This window comes from Medicago truncatula, chromosome 2 (assembly GCF_003473485.1).
Source record: "Medicago truncatula cultivar Jemalong A17 chromosome 2, MtrunA17r5.0-ANR, whole genome shotgun sequence".
In the NCBI taxonomy this organism is placed as follows: Eukaryota; Viridiplantae; Streptophyta; class Magnoliopsida; order Fabales; family Fabaceae; genus Medicago; species Medicago truncatula.
The window spans coordinates 33,923,096-33,942,460 of NC_053043.1; the positions used below are offsets into that span (position 1 = coordinate 33,923,096).

At 33.7% G+C, this 19,365-nt stretch overlaps 2 protein-coding genes and 2 long non-coding RNA genes across 4 annotated transcripts; 2 read left to right on the forward strand and 2 right to left on the reverse strand.

Annotated features, from left to right (window-relative positions):
- Positions 1–796: 796 nt before the first annotated feature.
- On the forward strand, positions 797–4,915 carry LOC120578383 (ATP synthase subunit beta, mitochondrial). Its single transcript, XM_039831066.1, has 9 exons — positions 797–1,246; positions 2,564–2,639; positions 2,735–2,823; positions 2,951–3,068; positions 3,161–3,264; positions 3,368–3,523; positions 3,622–3,819; positions 3,909–4,217; positions 4,796–4,915. Exons 1-9 carry the CDS (start codon positions 797–799, stop codon positions 4,913–4,915), a joined length of 1,620 nt encoding a protein of 539 aa, XP_039687000.1.
- Positions 4,916–6,224: 1,309 nt separating this feature from the next.
- On the reverse strand, positions 6,225–9,557 carry LOC120578074 (elongation factor G, mitochondrial). The gene is made up of 7 exons (XM_039830149.1): positions 9,448–9,557; positions 8,220–8,281; positions 8,069–8,135; positions 7,036–7,074; positions 6,852–6,903; positions 6,666–6,745; positions 6,225–6,503 (listed from the first exon to the last, which is right to left on the reverse strand). The coding sequence occupies exons 2-7, from the start codon at positions 8,252–8,254 to the stop codon at positions 6,408–6,410; spliced, it is 369 nt and encodes a 122-aa protein (XP_039686083.1). The 5' UTR covers positions 8,255–8,281; positions 9,448–9,557; the 3' UTR covers positions 6,225–6,407.
- Positions 9,558–15,485: 5,928 nt separating this feature from the next.
- Positions 15,486–18,931, forward strand: LOC120578224 (uncharacterized). Its single transcript, XR_005644159.1, has 3 exons — positions 15,486–17,317; positions 17,483–17,851; positions 18,559–18,931. It is a non-coding gene; the product is annotated as an uncharacterized lncRNA (long non-coding RNA).
- Positions 18,890–19,317, reverse strand: LOC120578225 (uncharacterized). The gene is made up of 2 exons (XR_005644160.1): positions 19,218–19,317; positions 18,890–19,091 (listed from the first exon to the last, which is right to left on the reverse strand). It is a non-coding gene; the product is annotated as an uncharacterized lncRNA (long non-coding RNA).
- Positions 19,318–19,365: the final 48 nt, after the last annotated feature.

A 19,365-nucleotide genomic window follows, 5' to 3' on the forward strand; every position in this document is an offset into this window, starting at 1 on the left:
TAAAAAATCAGTTTAAAAATATTTTTAATTTTTTTTTTTATTAAACTCAATATCATGTGGTGGAAGGGACAAACTTACTTAAACATGAGTAACGTTTTGGACCAACTTGAAACATTTAAAGCGTAACGGACCAAGTTAAAACTTTTAAAATATAAGAGACCTACTTGAAACCTAAAATAAACATAAGAGATCAAACATGCGGTACTGAATCATGAATTATTTATTTATTTTTCCAATTCAGTCAATTTCGTCCCTGTAATTTTTTTTCACTTTCGATCAAATTAGTCTTTAAACATGTGACATATGACTTGACAAACCACATCATCGGTTAATGTTCCACGTCATCACTGTTAACGACCCAACTTAACATATAACTCAATTGATGACATTCGTAAAATTCAAGGACCTAATGATCTGTATTTAAAAATTTGAGGATGAAATTGATAGGTACATATAAATTAGTCTTTACTTAATAAAGACCACTCTCTCTTAAGGACCTCTTATTGGAGGAAGAAAAAATGAGTCATTATTAAGTAAGAGACAATTATATAATGACTCTAACGGCCCCACATGTAAAAGAAGTAATAAAATATATACTGGTTAGTCCCAATTGCAAAAGAAATAATAAATTATTTTTGTAAAATGATGTAAAGTTAAGATAAGATATTTTCATTAAAATAAAAAAATAAAAAAAAATAAAAAATATGTATACACTAAGTTCTCTATTAATAGACTAACATTGTGATGCTCTAAAACCCTCCACATACCCTACAACGTCTTCGCACACTCTCTAAAAATGGTTGTTTCACGCAGACTAGTATCCTCTCTGATTCGATTATGGAAACCCTCCGTTTCTTGCTCAACATTAATACGCTCTTCTACATCCTGTGCTTCTCGCCATACCTACGGCGGTATTTCCCAATATGCTTCGTCTGCTTCAACTCCATTGTCACGTCAGGCGAAGATAGAAGTACCCGGAGGTCCTCAAATCAGTGATGAGTTCACCGGTCAGGATGCAATCGGTCATGTTTGCCAAGTTGTCGATACTTTAGTGGATGTAAAATTCAAGGAAGGTTTGCCTCTGCCCCAGATACGGACTGCCCTCGAGGTTTTGGATCATTCTTCTCGATTGGTCTTGGAGGTTGCAGATCATTTGGGTGAGGGCGTGGTGCGAACAATTGCTATGAGTCCAACTGAAGGAGTTGCTAGAGGGTGGCGAGTGCTCAACACCGGCTCCCCTATCACTGTAAATAACACTCAATCCCTTAAAAATATTATTGTTGTTGTTGCTGCTGCTGCTGCTGCTTTTGTTGTTGTTGTTGTTAAGAAAGAATCAATTAGCACTGAATAGTCTTTATTAATATTAGTATTCGGTGAAGTCGGCCTATTTGGCTCTTCAGAGGGGTTTAGTAGGGGGTTTCCCGCCTTCTTTTTAGTGTGGAAGTCGTGGACCCCTCTTAAGGTGAAGGTTTTTTCTTCTTGACCGAGTGCCGCCTCGTCAGAATCTCTTTATTAGGAGGGTTATTGTGGTTCCTAGGGACACTATCTGATGCTTTTGTGGGGAGTTCACTTAGTCGTCTAGTCATCTGTTTGTTTCGCGTCATTTCTTTAATTCGGCGTGGTATAGGTTCTTCAGGTGTTTAAGCTGGGAGTTTGTTCTTCCCTCTTAGTTGGGTGAGATTCTTCGTTTTGTCATAGCGCTTGGGGGCAGTAGAAAGATTAGATTAGGTTTCTAGGCCGGTATTACTATTCTGGCCATTCCTGTTCCTTCTGTGACTGGGAGGCGTGATCTTTTAGGAACTTATGTCTCAGAGTGCCCCTATGCCTACTCCTTCCCTCACCCATCTGGGTTTGGCTCCTATTGCTCTGCATTGTGGAGGTGGTTATGTGAGTTTTGTGGGTTAGGGAGCTGTTTTTTTTTCTTCAGTTGTTTGCCTCCGAGAAGTGGTTAGATGTTCGTGCTCTTTGTGGCTTAAACGGCCGTTTTTTTCTCAGTTGTTTGTCTCACGTTTTTTTTGTGTTGGAGTACTTCTTGCACCCACCTTATCTTGTATACTGATGTACTTTCTTTCTCTTCTCTTATCTTTTGCCTTCAAAAAAATAATAATAATAATTAGACACACAAGCATTCACACAGAACTTATTAGTGAATTTAACAGAAAAAAAAAACTACATTAGACGAACGAGGCATCACAACAGCTTCTTCCACAAGGCCCACACTGTCTACACACACCTAACCTTAAACTAAATATATATAATGTATCATGATATAAAATAGTAAAGTTAGCGGTAATGTTAGTTTTTGGGATCAAACCCAAGACCTCCTCCTTGTAACTCTTTCAACGTCCATTAGCTCACCAACCGAGCTGCTTATGCGGGACTTTTATGGATCATATTACCAATGAATCATGTGCATGGTATTTTGATCAGACCCTGCTGCTCCAGTTCTCCATTATCTTTTAGACTTACATTTCAATTTTGGTTTTAGTGAGTGTTTATGCATGTCTGGCACTAGCAATTACCTAATTAATATTATATAATAATTCTTCTGTATCCCATTTAGGTTCCTGTTGGTAGGGTTACCCTTGGCCGTGTTATGAATGTTATTGGGGAAACCATTGATGACTATGGTGAATTGAGTAAGTAATTTATGAAGTGTTAAGATTATTGTATTTTCTATTGTTTCCTTGGCGTTTTTTTTTTAACTCATGATAGTTATTGTCAATTGACTTAGAAGCGGAGAAAATGTTACCAATATATAGAAAAGCTCCTTCCTTTTACGAACGTAATAAGACTCCGGTCATACTTCAAACCGGCATTAAGGTATTTATTTATTTTTTTATTGTTTCTTAGTGTCTTTTGTTTATTTGTGAATGTATTATTTCTCACTTACGTCAATATTTGCTTGCTTGGATATCTAATGGCTTTTGCATAAATTTTTTCCATATAGGTTATTGACATGCTTGCACCATACCAAAGAGGAGGAAATATTGGGTTGATTGGTTGCGCTGGGGTAGGCAAAAGTATACTTATGATGGAACTGATGAATATTGTTGCTGACATTTATGGTATATGCTAGCTTAATGCACTTATTTATTCTTGTTGAGATGTCATTTTTCCTGTAATATATACTATAATTTAATTATTTCCCATTTATTAGGTGGTTTGTCTGTTTTTGCCGGAATTAAAGAACAATCCCAAGAGGGTGAGGACTTGTACAGAAGAATGGTTAGCGATGGTATCATTAAGCTAGGTGATAAGCAGGCAAGTGAAGTCAATGATACTATTATTCATGATATACATTCAATATATTATTTGAAATATTTGCATTTATAATAGTCAATCATGAATGCTTCATGGATTTCAGAGTCAAAGCAAATGTGCGTTTGTGTGTGGTCAAATAAATGACCCCCCTGGTGCTCGTAGCCGTGTTGTTTATACTGGACTTACAGTTGCGGAAGGTTTCCGTGATGAAGGACGAAAAGTGCTTCTTTTTGTTGACAACCATTTCAGATTTACTCAAGTATTACAACTTATCTATGATAATTTTTCTTCATATATCAATTGACATTCTGCTTATTTTTTCATTTGATAATAATATAATATATGATGCAATTGAAGGCTGATTCGGAGTTATCTACTTTGCTTGGTCGTATCCCATCGGCTGTTGGTTATCAACCAACACTGTCCATTGATATCCATAGTCTTCAAGAACGTATCGCAGCCACATCTAAGAGTTTTATTACCTCTTTCCATACTATCTATCCTGGTGATGACGTTGATGTTCACTTGGATGCTGCAACCGTCTTCTCAAAAGAGGTTTGATTATGTTTGTTAAAGTGGATATTGCTTTGATATTTTTGGTTATCATCAGCTAAATTATTTGATTTTTAATACTTATTGTATAGATCTTTGATCGTGGAATCTATCCGGCTATTGACCCTTTGAAATCAACATCTAGTTTACTATCTCCACACTGTCTGCATGAAGATCACTTTGAAGTTGCTGATGGTGTAATACGAAATCTCCAACACTACAAGAATCTTCAAGATATCATTGCTATTTTAGGAGTGGATGAGCTTAGTGAAGATGATCAACTGATTATTACTCGTGCTCGTAAAATTGAGCTATTTTTAGGTCAGCCTTTGTCTGTGGTAGCCTATCCTAGATCTCAGGAAACATATGTTCATTTGGATGATACCCTTAAGGGTTTCCAGGTATTTTTTTCTTTTTTCTCCATTAGTCTCATTTTATCCAACCAGACAAAGATTCGGTTGTTGGTTATTGTAACTGTAATCTCATCCTGTTGCTATTAGTGCTTTGGTAACCTAGAGTTTTGTTGAGTATTGTTATCATGTGGCCAAAGTTAATTGAAAATAGTTAAATTTAAAAAATAACATGACATTAAATGATTGTATATTATTGAGTAACATACCCAACAAAACTCCTTGCCTTTTTATTTTTTCAGAAGCTATGCATGTTTTTCGTTTTTGTTTTTGTCTGTTGCATGTCATTGTACTAGAAACTAAGTTTGGAAATTTCATTTAAATTTCCAATAATCTACATTTGAATATTTTTATATCTTAAAAATTTTCAATTGCTTTATTTATTTATTTATTATTATTTAAAAACGTGTATTATGGTGAGTTCAATATAGTACAAACTATCCAATCTGGTACTATTCCATATATACGTTATTAAAAGAATATGTTTAGTGATTATCTTTGAATTTACTCATAATGTTATTTGCTAGGATGGCTGCAAACCAACCGCTCTCTTATTGTGTAACTTGCAGGGTTTGTTGGATGGCGAATACGATTACATTCCTGATGCCTATTTTCACATGACTTGTGGCATTAAAGATGTCATTGCAGCGTATGAAAACCATCTCTTGGCTGGAATGCAATGCAACTAATTCTTCTCTATCATGCTATGTGCTTTTGTGGATATCATTAGCATGGGTAGTTTCTTCAACAAAAAATTCAAAGTGATCTATCTGTTCTCCTCGAATTGTTGATTTTGATAGTTAATTGACCGCCAACGCTTGTACACATAACCAAATCAAACACGATCTATCTGTTCTTCTACCTTGTCAACAACCAAATTCTACATTTTCCCAATCTCACTATGTTGTGGTTAATGAAGAAGAACTCAAAGTTAATGGCGCAAAGAGTATTTTTATTTTGCTATACTGTAGAGAAAAATTGTGTACCCATACTCGAACGGGTGTTCAAAATCGAAACCAATCCAAACCAAAACCGCAAAAAACCACATTTGGCTTGGATATATTCGGATAACTTTTTTATTCAACCGCATGGTTTGGTTTGGTTTGGGTTGCAGTTTTTATTTTATCAACCAAACCAAACTAAACTGCAACATAAGAAAACATTAATTAAATCTATGTCACATAAATTAATTAATACTCATAGAAATATAATGGAAATAATTATACAATGACATACTTTTCTCTTATTAAGTTTCTTCTTTGCTTTTTATTTCAAAAACTTAAAATTTTAGAGAACGATGAAATCTCAATCTTTTACATTACTTACCTAATAGAAATACTTTGTCCACATTTTTAATTTGGTGTATGTTTTTTGATGAAAATAAAATTGTAACGTTGGATGAAATTAAAAACATTGTTAAAAATATGTGGAAAACAAACAGCATCAACCGATCCAACTCAAATTTCATTGGTTTGGTTTGGTTCGAATTTTATTTTAAAACTAAACTTATTATTCTATGAGCTCTTTTCTCCTGCCAACTATTTTATGAGATTAGATTCAACTATGCTAAACTCTTATCGGTGGGGTTCAAACAAAAATAGTGGAAGAGGAATCAGTTAAGCTAGGAGAAATAAGTTATGAGGAAGGAATATGGAAGGTATGGGTTCATCGCCAAAGTTTTAATTTAGCCATACTGGAGACGCAAGGTTGGAATATAGTTACCAACCATGACATTACTGTTGCAAGAGTCTTCGAAGCTAGATATTACCTTAAAGGGGATTTTTTTGGGAGCCTAGTCAAGTCATAACCCAAGTTTCATATGGGGCGTAGTATCCACGCTACACATGTAGTGATTAGATGAGGATGGGATTGTGTGTGCGAGATGGGTACGAGATTAAGGTGTTGGTTAATTCTTGGTTGAGAGAGCAGGAGAATTGTTGTGCTACAAGCCCAATAATTTCGGATTTGAACGAGAGTTTTTATCGAGGAGCAGTTTATTGAGAGGATGCCTCGAGTATTCTTTATATTCCTTAACTATTTATTATTTCTCTCTCTAAAGCAACAGTCAAGCCTTATCTCCATAAATTAGGCCTCCTTATTAATTAGATGGGAGATAACTAAAGTTACATAGGAAACCAAAAGTAAAAATCTTTTTGGGCAATTATTACAGGACAGTGTAATTTAACGTTTGAGTAATCCAGAGATACTTTTCATCAATACCAATCGTCCTTTGCCTCCATAAACCTTGACAAATGGTAAATACGCATCGCCTTTACCCTGATAAGCACATCAAATTTGTCACAGATGAGAAAGGTAAAATGAATAAACTACAGCCTTCCCGGTCCCCAAACCAACTCGTAAAGTAGGATCCGGTCCTTGGAAGGCATTCAGTAAAAGCAATACACAAGAAGAAAATACAAAAAAGGAGAAACTACTTACTTGCACGTCAGAATCTCTTGAGACCGACTCAGAAACATCAATGGAAGTCATTGTATAACTTACTAACCCATCAGTAAAGCCTGATTAAATAATTAATACAAAAAAAAAGATTGTCATATAAACATTTGTTTCACATAGGAGCAGTTTCTCTAAACACATTACGACGGCTATGGCAAGAATAAGAACCTGGTGCATTAAAGACAGCAACTATTTCCCCAGCATTAGCCTCTTCAATTACCTTCCAATTTCATAGAAGTATCCCAGTTAGAATTTTAAAAGAGATATGGCAGAACAATTCTAAAAAAGTTCTCCAAAGACATTCGATTGAATAGGAAGATCAAATAATCATGGTGAAAATCTTAAAACTAACCTTAAACACATCATTACACTTCCGAAACAAATGAGGAACCTGCATTTGCATAAAACAAAGGCTTCAGCCACGAAATCACTAATCTCAAAGTGCAATAAATGAAAGCAGAGACATGAAAATGATCTTATGAGCTAAAACTAGTACTTGTCTTTGTCATAGCAATATTTTTAGAAAATAGTACTCCCTCCATTTCAAATTGAATGTTGTTTAAGATTTTACACACATAAAGAAATGCATTAATTAAAAGAAAGAAAGATGTTATTTTACCAAATTATTTTAATCAACTATTGGTTTGTTTTTCATTAAAGAAAAAATAATACTCCCTCCGGTCACTTTTATAAGCAAAAATTGACTTTTTAGGTTCATTCAATAAATTATGTATGTGGTCTATATATGGTCTAGATACATCATTTATTAAATGAATCTAAAATGATTTTTTGTTTATAATAGTGACCGGAGGGAGTACTTTGGAAGTAGTGTGTATAGTATTAATTGAAGGGTACAATTGAAAAGAAAAAGTTATTATTGCATTGGAAACTAAAAGTGACATTCATTTCGAAACATATTTTTTTTGTTGCTAAAACGACACTCATTTTGAAACGGAGGGAGTATAAATTGATGTGACAAGACTAGAATATGCAAGAGGATAATAACATTAGAAGTATGGTTAAATGGATACTATTCTGTAGGATAAGTTTCTTGAAAAAATGATGTGACAAGACTTGAATCCATGCACTTAGTGTTAAGACTTGAATCCATGGACTAGTAAGAAATAGATAATCTGAGGTCTGAGGGTAAATTAACATAAAAAGATCGCATAATTTTGTATATCTTTGTAACTTATTCTTCCCATGACAGAAATTAATTTCAACAGAGTTTGAAAAACATATCATAAATGCAATCTTGAATTGAGTCATATATTCATAAAAAATGAACAAATTGTGCAAAATATAAAAGCAGAATCACAACGCAAAACACCATGTGCACAAGACCAACGCAATTAAACGAGAACAGTGAGGAGCCTTAGACTTACCTCAAACGTCTTGTCAGTGTTAACGTTTGTAATAAAATCCCCCTTCCGAATGACGCCCTCGTAGATTCTTCACCCAATAAAAAAAAAGATCAACATATACATAAGACAACAATTTGAAGTAAGATTTAACCATATTTAAAGGCCAGGGTACCTTAGATATGTTACTTGACCATACTCCCTCTTCATTGTGATAGACAATGCCACAAGGGTATGCTGTTAAAATAGCCCAATAATATTCTTTTTAGTAGATTAAAAGATAGCATAACAACCATGTTTATCAAGATTATGCGGAACACTGCAGTATTTGCTATATTGTGGTGCATAAGAATAAAGAGTGTAGAAGTGTGCATTCTTTTATACATAGAACCCTAAGTTTGTCTCGGAGATTACAAAACTGAACATTGGGAATGGCTTTGTGAGAACGTCAGCAAGAACATGTATCACAACTAGAGAATTGACACAACTTTTCTCAAACAAAGAACAAATCAAGTTCCATATGTTTGGTTCTTGAATGCGGAATCAGGTTATGACTCAAAGCAACAGTATTTTGTTTGTCGCAGTAAATGATTAATGTGGAGATGGGAACTTGCAACTCATTAAATAAAGATAAGATAGGGATGAACCACCAACATTGACAAAGACTTAAGATTGACCCAGAAGTAGGTCACACTTTATCTTACATCAGAGGTCCAATCAACATCACAATAGGCTTGCAAACTTGTGGAAGACAAAGGAGAAGCATTACCCACAACTAAACCATGATCCAGAACCCTTTATTTGAGATATCTATCAAATGATTCTTCAGGGGTTGAACCACAAACGGGCACACTTTATAAAAAGCATATCCAACTTCTAGTCTAGTTGTGGTCACGTGCTGCAGTGCACCAACTATGGACCTGTTGGTGGCAAGATCTTCCATGTAGTCTAAACCAAACTGAGACAGCTTAGGTTTTTCTTAGAAAGGAGGTAGAGATACCCTTGGTAGAGACCATATCTTCTTTTGGAAGGAACCTCTGACATACATGGCCGGAGAAATAAAGAGATGTGATTAACCTCTATACCAAGAAAGTATCATTCGTCATGACCAAGCTATTTTAGAGCAAAGACAACATTATCATGACATACTTATATTGATGCATTTAATTTGGATTTTGTTTTTTTGGGACGAACAATAAGCTTATAATGTTATTGCAAATGTATTAATAAGTCATATATTGATATTTCCCGATTCTAATGAATCAAATCTAACTATTCAAGATTCAAGAAACTGATGTCAAGAAGGAAAAAAAAAACAAGAAACTGGCTGCCAAATTAAAACCTCAAATTGCAATTTCTGATAATTAAGATAACAAAGGATGAAGTTTCTTTAAATCTGGTACCTTTTCCCCGTGCTTAGATTGGTCAAGAGTATAATTACTAGCTTCAATTGGACACGGCAAATAATTAATTACACCATCCAAAAGTAGTTGTAGCCCCTGCACCAGCAACATCAAAAAAATGAAAAATAAAGAACTGATAAAACATTATAGTACAAGCTGGCTTGTATGCATTATTCAAGTCAAAATCAATTTTATCAAATAGTCTTATAAAATCTAAATCCAATGAGAATGCATTGAATATAGAATGTTCGTTTAATTATATTGATAATCAATTAGTGTCCGGAAATGCCTAAGTGTGTATGCATGTGAGAGAATATTATGGGGGGTTTGAAACTTGAAAGCAAGGATCATATCCTAGAGGAATGGAAAAGCTTAAAAAATAGCTAGTTTTTAAAAACAGCAGGACTCTTAAGTAGATTTTATCTGACAGAGATTGCTCTTTTATCATTTATGGTTTAACAAACAACAGGAGTATGTATGGCTAGATTTATGACACAGATTTCCCTTTAATCATTTATTGCATAAGTCTATAAAGCTCCTTGTAGGCTTGTACTATGTTCTGGGTAAGATTTGACCAGAGTGACCTACAGTTATGATTGGTCATGAACCACTAGTGGCCATCATCGCACTAAGAATGATATAAGTGAATTCAATTTCCAAAGTGAACTCTCTGGAAGACCCAAACTAAATTACATCATAATATAGATCATGATTAAAGAAAAAGGATTTTTTTTTTTTTTGAAGCCAAACTAACCCACCAAAATTGCCACCGGGGAGAATCTAAACTGAGACCTTGAGGGGAGCACAATCCAAGGTCTTGAGCCAACAAGAAGAAAGAAAAGGTAGACAGTGCACATATGAATTTAAAGTTAAAGAAAAAGAGAACATAAAACACAAAATGCAAATATGAATTCAAGGTAATTCAACTATTACCTTATTATATTGGAAAGAATTACCCATGAATGCTGGTATAAACTTGTGTGCTATGGTGGCCCTACGAACTGCGTTCTACACACAAAATAATAGCAATAAAAAACTATTTAAAAAAAAATTGGGGGTGGGAGAGAGAAGCAACTATGTAACAGGATTTAAGTAGTATTGAACTAGAAGTATTAATGAATTAAATTATTTTAAATATTAGTTTTATTTTATGTCGGTTTACTATTTTACCCCTAATGGTTGTACTTAAGCTTGCCTTTGTGGCTCATATGAAATCAATCAAACATTTCAACAAAATTATCTTCTCTCTAAAACCCAAAAACTCTTACTCTCAAATGTTCATAACAATTTATCCTTTGTATCGGATCAGTGGCGGAGCCAGAAATTTTGAATAGTGGGGGCAATGCATACAAAAATTTATAGCAGGGTCATCTTAAATAATTTGGAAACTTTATTCTAACTTATAGCAGGGTCATCTTAAACAACTTAGACGCTGATTTACAATACTAATTTAGAGGTTGATACCTATTTGGAGTAGTCATTTTAGTCTCTAAATGTGTGATGTGTTTTCACTAAAATATTTTATATTAGTCAAAACTACGAACACATCTTCAACTGGTTGTTTTGTTACTCATTGTATAGACCAAATTGATTAGTGAAATATATATTTAAAGATCAAATTAACTAACTAAAGACGCATTTAAAAATCAAAATGACTAATAAAAAATAAAGTTTGTTTTTGTAATTTTAATAGAAAGTTTGATAACCCATTTTGATTCGAAACCTTTAAGTTTTTCCATAATATATAATTACATTATTATCATATATTAATTATTAAGGAAAATGAAACTAACATAAAAGATGTTGAGAGATGCAGAGCCAAACGTTTTTGTTTAATAGGTTCCATAACATTTGTATGGAAACTTTGTTTTTGAGTAAATATAATAAATAAATAAGTAAATTGTATTAGTGTATATATGTAATGTAATATAGCATGAAACCATGATGATATAGAAATTTTAGTGGGGGCACAAGCCCACATAGTGCTGTACGTGGCTCCGCCACTGCATCGGATTCTGTTCTAGGTTATTAGAATCCCTACACTTGAGATTAACATGTAAAACTCCTATAAAAAATAATTGTTAACAACACACCTCAAGATCAGTTGCTGATATGGGCTTATCGCTGCAAAAAGCTTCAGCAAGTTTTTCGTCCACCTTTGACACAGTTTCTATGAGTTCACGCCTCTTTTCTGAGACCAAGGCTTTCATATCTGCAGGAACTTCTTCAAAAACTTCATCAACGGCAACCTCCTTTTCTCTGCAATAAGCAACACTTGAGAAGCTTGAAGAATAAACACATGTATAACCAATGTAGAAGTTTCAGAAACAAACCGATTTAACCCATGAAAATAATAGGCCTTTAATTGCACCAGATCAACAAGTCCCTTAAAATCCTTTTTTAAACCTATTGGAACTTGGACTGCAGCAGTGTGATGTTTAAGCTTTGATCTTGCCTGAAAAATAATGCAAAATGGTCGAAAAATAAAAACAACAACTTGAACTTGAATTATATAGCAACACTGAGTAAGAAATATAGAAAGAGAAATGCTAGCAACACTCTCTTTTGAGTACTCTCTCTAGCACTCACTCTTTTATTGGGTGAAATTAGTGTAGGACCTACACTTTGGAAGAGTGTTGCTAGCATTCCTCAATATAGAAAATCTCCAATAATATTAAGTTTACCTGATCTAAAACTTCCCAGGGATTTGCTCCATTGTGGTCAAGTTTGTTAATATATATAAGTCTTGGAAGTTTATATCTTCTCATTGTCTTATCAAGAATAATAGATTTGGTTTGCACCCCACCAACACTACAAAGAACAAGAATGCCACAGTCAAAAGCATGCAAAGCCTTCTCAACCTCAGGAGTGAAATAAGTAGCAGGATGAAGTGTGTGAATTATGTTAATCTGCAATGACAAATTTTAAAGAAAGTCAAAGTCAAAGTCAATGTAAGAAGAAATAATTACAAATAGATATGGTTGGACAGAGGGTTGGCATGATTCGGTTCAGGATGAAAACTGAACCGAACTGATTGCATTTGGAACTGAACTGCAGTTGAGAAAGGAAAAGGAAAAGGAAAAGGGAAAAGAAAAAGAAAGAAAAAAAAAAAAAAAAAACTGTGTACAGTTTGAAATAGTTTTTGAAATATACAAGTTCACTTCTCACAATAGTTATCCTTTTATATGTTTTAATTTTAGTTTTCAAAATTAAAAAATTCAAAACAGTTTCCAAAATTGTAATTTTAAAAAAATAGTTTAACAAAAAAGTTTTTAATTTTCAAGTTTTTAAAAACTAAAAAAGAGTTTTTGAAAAGTGTTTCAAATAGGCTCTAAATCCCATATTAGTTACCGAACTGTTTTGAATGGGAACCGTAACAGTTCAGTTTCAGAACTGTTATTCAGTTCAGCAGTTCAGTTGGGTAGTTTTTTTCCCAACCCTACATATGGACACATAATATAAGACATGGGAATCTTGTAAAAATGACAATAAGACTAAATCAGTATATAATTACCATATTGTTTTTCCAGCGGAGAGAATTGATATCTGACCGCGTCTCATTTATATACCGCCAAGTCTGTTCCAAAAAATTCAGATGCTCAATCTCGTCAATCTCCTCCGTACTCTTGCTGGTCTTTTCGCTCTTACCGAAAACCCTAGGTTGACTAGTTTTTTCTATCTGAATCTTGCGGCTATCTTTCGGCCTCCCTTTGGACCTACCTTCCACTAATCTATTGCCACTGAACAACGAGATCCAGATATTACGCTGCGGCTCTGCTGACTCCGAAAAGTGACGGAGGTAGACAGTGGAGGAAGATGGAGGGGTTGTGGAGGTAAGGAGTCGCGCCAAGGAGGACCTCGAGAAACGAGCCATCGTGATGGTGGTTGGTGTTCGTAGAAGAAGATATTTTGTTTGTACCGTTTCTGTGGAATCGGGATACAAGTACAACCCTAGTGAGCTGCAGATATAGCGTTAAAGCAAAGTTAATTTAGGGTTAAATATTTTTTCTTTTTCTTTTTCTTTTAGCTTATTTGATCCAATGGTCCCTCAAATAATTTCAAGTTTTTATTTTGGTCTCACAATCAATTAAAATATTTAACTTTTTTATATAATACTTCCTCCGGTCCTTATTATAAGAAACAATTAACTTTTTTGGTTCATTGTATAAGTGATATATCTAGTCTATATTTACAATAAGATACATTAATTATTCTATGAACCTAAAAAGTCAACTTTTTCTTATAATAAGGACCGGAGGGAGTAATTTCTTATGTTAGAATCATTAAAGAGTGTCTCGTAACACTCAATAACAAGACCTTTTTTTTTCAAATATTATGAATCTATGTTATATTTATCTCAAAACTTCTTTTAAAAACAAAAATCAAAACCCGCAAAAGTCATATTTTTATAGTTTTTTTTTTTTATTGATAGAAGATAATGAAGATTCAAATAAATAAGATGATGATTTAAAGGAAGAAGATGAAGAATATGGACATGTTCATCTTATTTATGGATTTTTTTATTTATTTTTAACAAAATATATTTAAAATATGAGAAAATTATATACATGCGCTTTTATGAGAGATAATAAAGAACTTAAACAAGAAAAAAAAAATAATGACCTATTACAAATAAAATAAGATAAAAGACCTCTAATTTAATTTTGCCCGACGTTAAACAATAAATAAATCCCTATTATTATGACTCATCAAATAAATCCCTATAAATAATTTTGACCTATTTTTTTGACAACTTTATCTCTATTGGTGTGACTTTTGTGCTAATATCTAATTTTCTTTGTTTATCTTTGGGTGTCAAATTAGTTTTCTTGATAATTGTTTGGTTAAAAAATTGTTGGGTCACGAGTAGAGCTCGGCTGACTGTCCACATCGAGGCTAGAACAATCCCACAAGCAAAGAGAGACGCCACACTCTTACCCAAAACCTTAAGACGATGAGTTTATGGGTCCTCTTACTTATAAGGTGTTCAACCTTTACTATTTTATCCGATGTGGGACATATAACTCACACTTGCAAACCAACAATAATCATCAATTTCAGCTGGTGTCAATATCCTGCAATATAATTAACAAACTAATAAGTTACCAAATCGGGTATTCAAAACAAAAACTTGAGCTTACCGACCGTTTTATGCCCCAATGCCACCCCACCAGCAAAAAATAAGAAAAAGAAACTTGCTACTCACAAAATGCATTGGGAAGTTATCCATTTGCATTGGTAAAACAAAAAACTTAGATTAGAGTCTTAATATTTTTGGGATCAAATTTGTCGAACAATGTAAATATCTTTACTGATTTTAATTAGCCTCCATTAAAAATATAGGTTGCATTGAAAGTATTTTTAGTGACCCTAATTGGGAAATGTTAACTAGTGCCATTGGTTAAGGATCAAATAGAGTGGTACTCCCTCCGTCCCTTAATAAGTGACTTAGTTGACCCAATTACGCATACCAATGCGTAATTTTGAGTTTAAATATCTTGAATAATACTCCCTCCGGTCCTATTTATAAGAGAATTTTGAGTCAACAAAAGTTGATGTATCTAGTTAAAAATTCAGTCCAAATACATTCACTTTTGTTGACCTAAATTTCTCTTATAAATAAGACCGGAGGTAGTATATTGGAAAAAATTATGAAAATTTGAAATTTTGAAAATACGCATCGAGACGAATCTAATGACATCTTATATGATGTTATTTATCTTTGTATATTAGTTGAAAAATCGGGACGGAGGGAGTATTTTGTATCGAAAGTTGTGTTGTCATTACATTAAAAGCTTAAAAAATGTTATTTTTAACTTAAAATTTTCACTTTTAACCGGTGCATTGGTTAACATGACCCTAATTTAAAGGAAAAAAATAATATACACATGTCATTGATTTCAAAACATGATGACAAGATACAAGATGGAGGGGTATTTGACAACGATGGAGGATATCACACGTAGACGAGAATGGAGCATGCAACATGGTTACAAACTTAAAGTGGAGGGTGTTTAGTGCGAGTGGAGGGAGGAGTACTTGGTGACAACATAATAGAGACTGTCAGGCAACGGGGTCCAAGAATTTATAACTTCACAGCAATTATTGAAAGTGAAAACCACAAAATTGGACATGGTGTTGGTTTTTAAACATTTCAAAACTAAACTAATAACAAAAACAAACAACACCGAGAGGACTTGATCTAAGCTTTTTGACCATGGTGCAAATGTATAACAAACACACCATAATATTCATTTCAGTAGCTAAATTCCATTTCGCAGTCCTAACCCATATGCCTCAAATTTATACCTTTTAATTATTCAGATTGGATAACCCATAGCATAATTTTTAGCTCAATTTGATCGGTAAAAGAAACCAGATGATACAAAGTTCAAATAAACAAATACTGAAAAGGGGGAAAAACATGACAGGAAAGTCAGCCAAAGTATATTTTAGGGAACAAAGATATGCACCTGAACTTTTTGTCTGCACCAATGATGCCGATTTCAATGTTTTTTGCTGAGATCTGTCCCTCAAACCTGGGAAATGCCAACAGAAGGGATTAGTTTCAAAGACTAACAAAGGCCGGATACAAACAACAAGGAACAGTAATCACACACTGTCATTTTCAAGTTCCTAATCCAACAAGCTTGGAGCCTTGCTAACATAAAGGCAGCTCATGATGATTTTACAGGGATGTGCCTTTGGTATATGCCAAGATCACTAATAAGAAATTTCTTTGATACACTAGATAAATAGCCTCAATATTTTTCAGTTGAACCAAGAAGCCAATCTTAGGTGCATTTTCCTTCTCCATTTTATAATTCCATTTCGCAGTCCTAACCCATAAATTGCGAAATGGAATTTAGCTACTGAAATGAAAATTTTAAAAGGCAAAAAAGAGGAATGCTTTGTAAATTTTGTGAACAAGGTTACTGATGATAACACTTCTTTAATTTTTTCAACCATTGGATTGGAAAACTTTTCTTTTGTGATCTATAGCAAACGTTGTGTATCACTTCAAAATACATGGATCTCTACCATCTTGAATAATAGGAGAGTCAAGAATCTTAGGATCCATTCATATTTTTATAAACTCCCCTTTTCTCCTAGTACATCTGATTATCTTTTCGGCTCTTCTTCATTGCAAGAACTAGAGTTGCGGCTTAAAGTGTACTCTACCATAAAATTTCCCTCTACCTCTCTTCATTTTCAACAGCTAAAATTTCTCAACTTGTATGGAGTCTTTTTTGACATTGATCCCTCTAGTGACTCTATGAACCTTAATTTACCGCTTGTAAAAAAGTTTGAGATCAGTAACTGCCATTAGTCGAATGGAAAATATGTTATTGTACAAGCCTCCCTACTTGAAACTGTTTCCATAGGACAAGACACTGATTTCTTTAAGGTGAAAACGCACGATCCATGTGCCCAATCAATCAAATTCAATGCTTTGAATCTTAAAGAATTTAATTACTGTGGTTATGGTCTGTCACATAAAATTCATCTTCCTGCTTGTGATTCTGTAAAAATCACATTTTTTAGAAGTTAGCAAAGTAGAATCAGAGGTTTGACGCATTCCTTTTACCCTTCTCCTTTTCCAGCAATTCCTTTTACCCTTTTATATTATTTTTTTCTACTACATGGAACTGTGTATGTTTGGTTATCTTGATTAACAGTTGCACACTTCAGTTTACTTTTACAAAATTAAGCGTTTCTTTATGTCATGCTCATGCAGGGTCTACCACTAGGCCATTTACCTGTATTTTCAGTGTTGAGTCATTTGGAGCTTGGCCTAGTTACTAGTATTGAAGTTATTATAGGCTTTCTTTAAAACTCACCAGTTCTGAAAACCTTAGATCTGAAGAAGGTTAGTAACAGTAATTGATATTTTTAAAAGAAAGTAGCAATGCAACTTTTGCTGTACTGTTTTCATACAAGTTTTGTGACTACTTGCTTAATGATTTTCTTTTCGTTCTATTTTCTTTGATCTTGACGAGTCTTATTTGTACTTGGTTTGATCGTTAATTAACAGGGAGTACCCAAATTCACAAAAGAGATCCTGAAATCTATTGCTGTGCCCGGTTGCTTGGTCTCTTCTCTTCCCAATTCTAAGGTTTTGAAAGAATTTAAGAATAAGTTGTACTCATTTAAGAAATGTTCCTCTTTTCTTATCGTTGAGATGTCATATGATTATTAAGTTACAGAAATAGTATGGTTGACGATGCAAAGAGGTCTTAATAATGCAAGAAAATATGTATATCTTGTCATCACCAGAAGCTAAAAAGAGAAAACCAGTGTTTAAATAACATAAAACAATTGGACGGAGCAACATCTGTCAAGGAACTTTCCTTCCGACGCGGCAGAAACAGAGCTGCTGTTCTTCATACAGGAAAGAAAGAAGGTAGTGATATGATCAAACAAGATTGCATAACAAGACCTATACATGTGTGAAAACATGCTTAGTGGACCACTAAATCTTATCATTTTGTACTACCATAGTCAAAACAAATTAACATAACAAAGAATATTGGTAATGTTCCTTTTCTGTTATGCTGGTTAGTAAAAGTTTTTCTAGTAGTACCTCAAATTAATTTTTAGTTTTGTTCATGGTACACAGATTTACCAATGCTTTACAAACCACTAAGTTTTTTCTTATTTTGAAGACTTCTTTTAAAAAATTGTGGATGTGGGAAATTTTTATTAAATAAGGTGATATGGTCATTTTTACAAACCATCCTTGAGGGGATTTGAACTCCGTCCATTGAGCTAGCATCTCATAGACTGTATTTTGAAGACTCCATGTATGTTTGGAATCACAACAACTTTAACAAAATCATGGTGTTGCCGTGGTTTTGTTAAAGCTCCAAAGCATAGCTTTTGCGAAAACCACAGTCATGCCTTGATTCTATCAAACTCACCGCAAATCCAAACATATGAGGACCATTCTGCATATCTACTATACCTCTTAAAAAAGGAACGTGATTTCTTGTTGATTGTGACATGTTACTATCCTGTTATTTATATGAAGTAGTCGGAAATTGTGATTGTTGAGGTTATTTATCTAAGTGGTTTGTTGGTATTTATGGCTTATCTTTATTTCAAATGTAGGATTTTCAAGAATTGTCCGGTGATGACTATTTTGCTAAGAATATTGAGTTTGCTACCTGGCTTAAAGAAGAGAAGAATGTGTTTTACGTGAGTTGCTTGCAGAATTTGTCAAAGCTTGGAATAAAGGAAAGCTTGAATCGAATTATTATGAAGTCATTAAAACTGCGCCTCGCACAGCCCATAAATGGAAAATCAAAAAGTAGATTTGAAGAAAGAGCAATCATTTTGATCCAATCTCTCTATAAACCCTTTGTTTGTTTAGATTTACTTGAAACTCAGTAAGTATAGATGTTATTTATCTATATAAATTTCGTAGTTCACGCTTGTAAACTTTTGTACTTCAAGAAATACCATTTCATTGTTACCAAAAAAGAAAAAAATACCATTTCATTGTGCAGTCAAAGCATGTTGTCTAATGTATTCTTCATATGAAGCTCTTGTTAAAAATGGTTCAACTGAGTAGGCGGCTGATGTTGTCTTATGTATTCTTCATATTTCGCAGCCTCTTTAAGTACTCTTGAGGAACCGAGTTCCTAGTAAAATTAAAAAGAATAAAAAAAAGCATGTTAGTAATATGCCTACAATTGTAAAGACTTCCTAGGAGGAAGAGCTATTGTATAAAATAATTTAGACAAGTTTCCATCAGACTTCAACATTACCATCAATCTCCAATAATGGCGCATGCCATATATATGATCCTCTCCAACAATCGCTACAATGGAACTCCGAGTTTTAGCATGGTCCCAGAGCCTTGTTATCATAATTCTTAAACAACAACAAACCAATTATCAAATATTTATACAGTAT

What these genes read in the sequence shown, in the direction of transcription:
- LOC120578383 (XM_039831066.1), top strand. Translation starts at nt 797, where the DNA reads ATGGTTGTTTCACGCAGACTAGTATCCTCTCTGATTCGATTATGGAAA. An exon ending in TACTTCAAACCGGCATTAAG is followed by an intron (nt 2,824 to 2,950) that starts GTATTTATTTAT and finishes TTTTCCATATAG; the next exon opens with GTTATTGACATGCTTGCACC. An exon ending in ATACCCTTAAGGGTTTCCAG is followed by an intron (nt 4,218 to 4,795) that starts GTATTTTTTTCT and finishes TGTAACTTGCAG; the next exon opens with GGTTTGTTGGATGGCGAATA.
- LOC120578074 (XM_039830149.1), bottom strand. Translation starts at nt 8,254, where the DNA reads ATGAAGAGGGAGTATGGTCAAGTAACATATCTAAG. An exon ending in GGTCAAGTAACATATCTAAG is followed by an intron (nt 8,136 to 8,219) that starts GTACCCTGGCCT and finishes TATTGGGTGAAG; the next exon opens with AATCTACGAGGGCGTCATTC. An exon ending in ACACTGACAAGACGTTTGAG is followed by an intron (nt 7,075 to 8,068) that starts GTAAGTCTAAGG and finishes ATGCAAATGCAG; the next exon opens with GTTCCTCATTTGTTTCGGAA.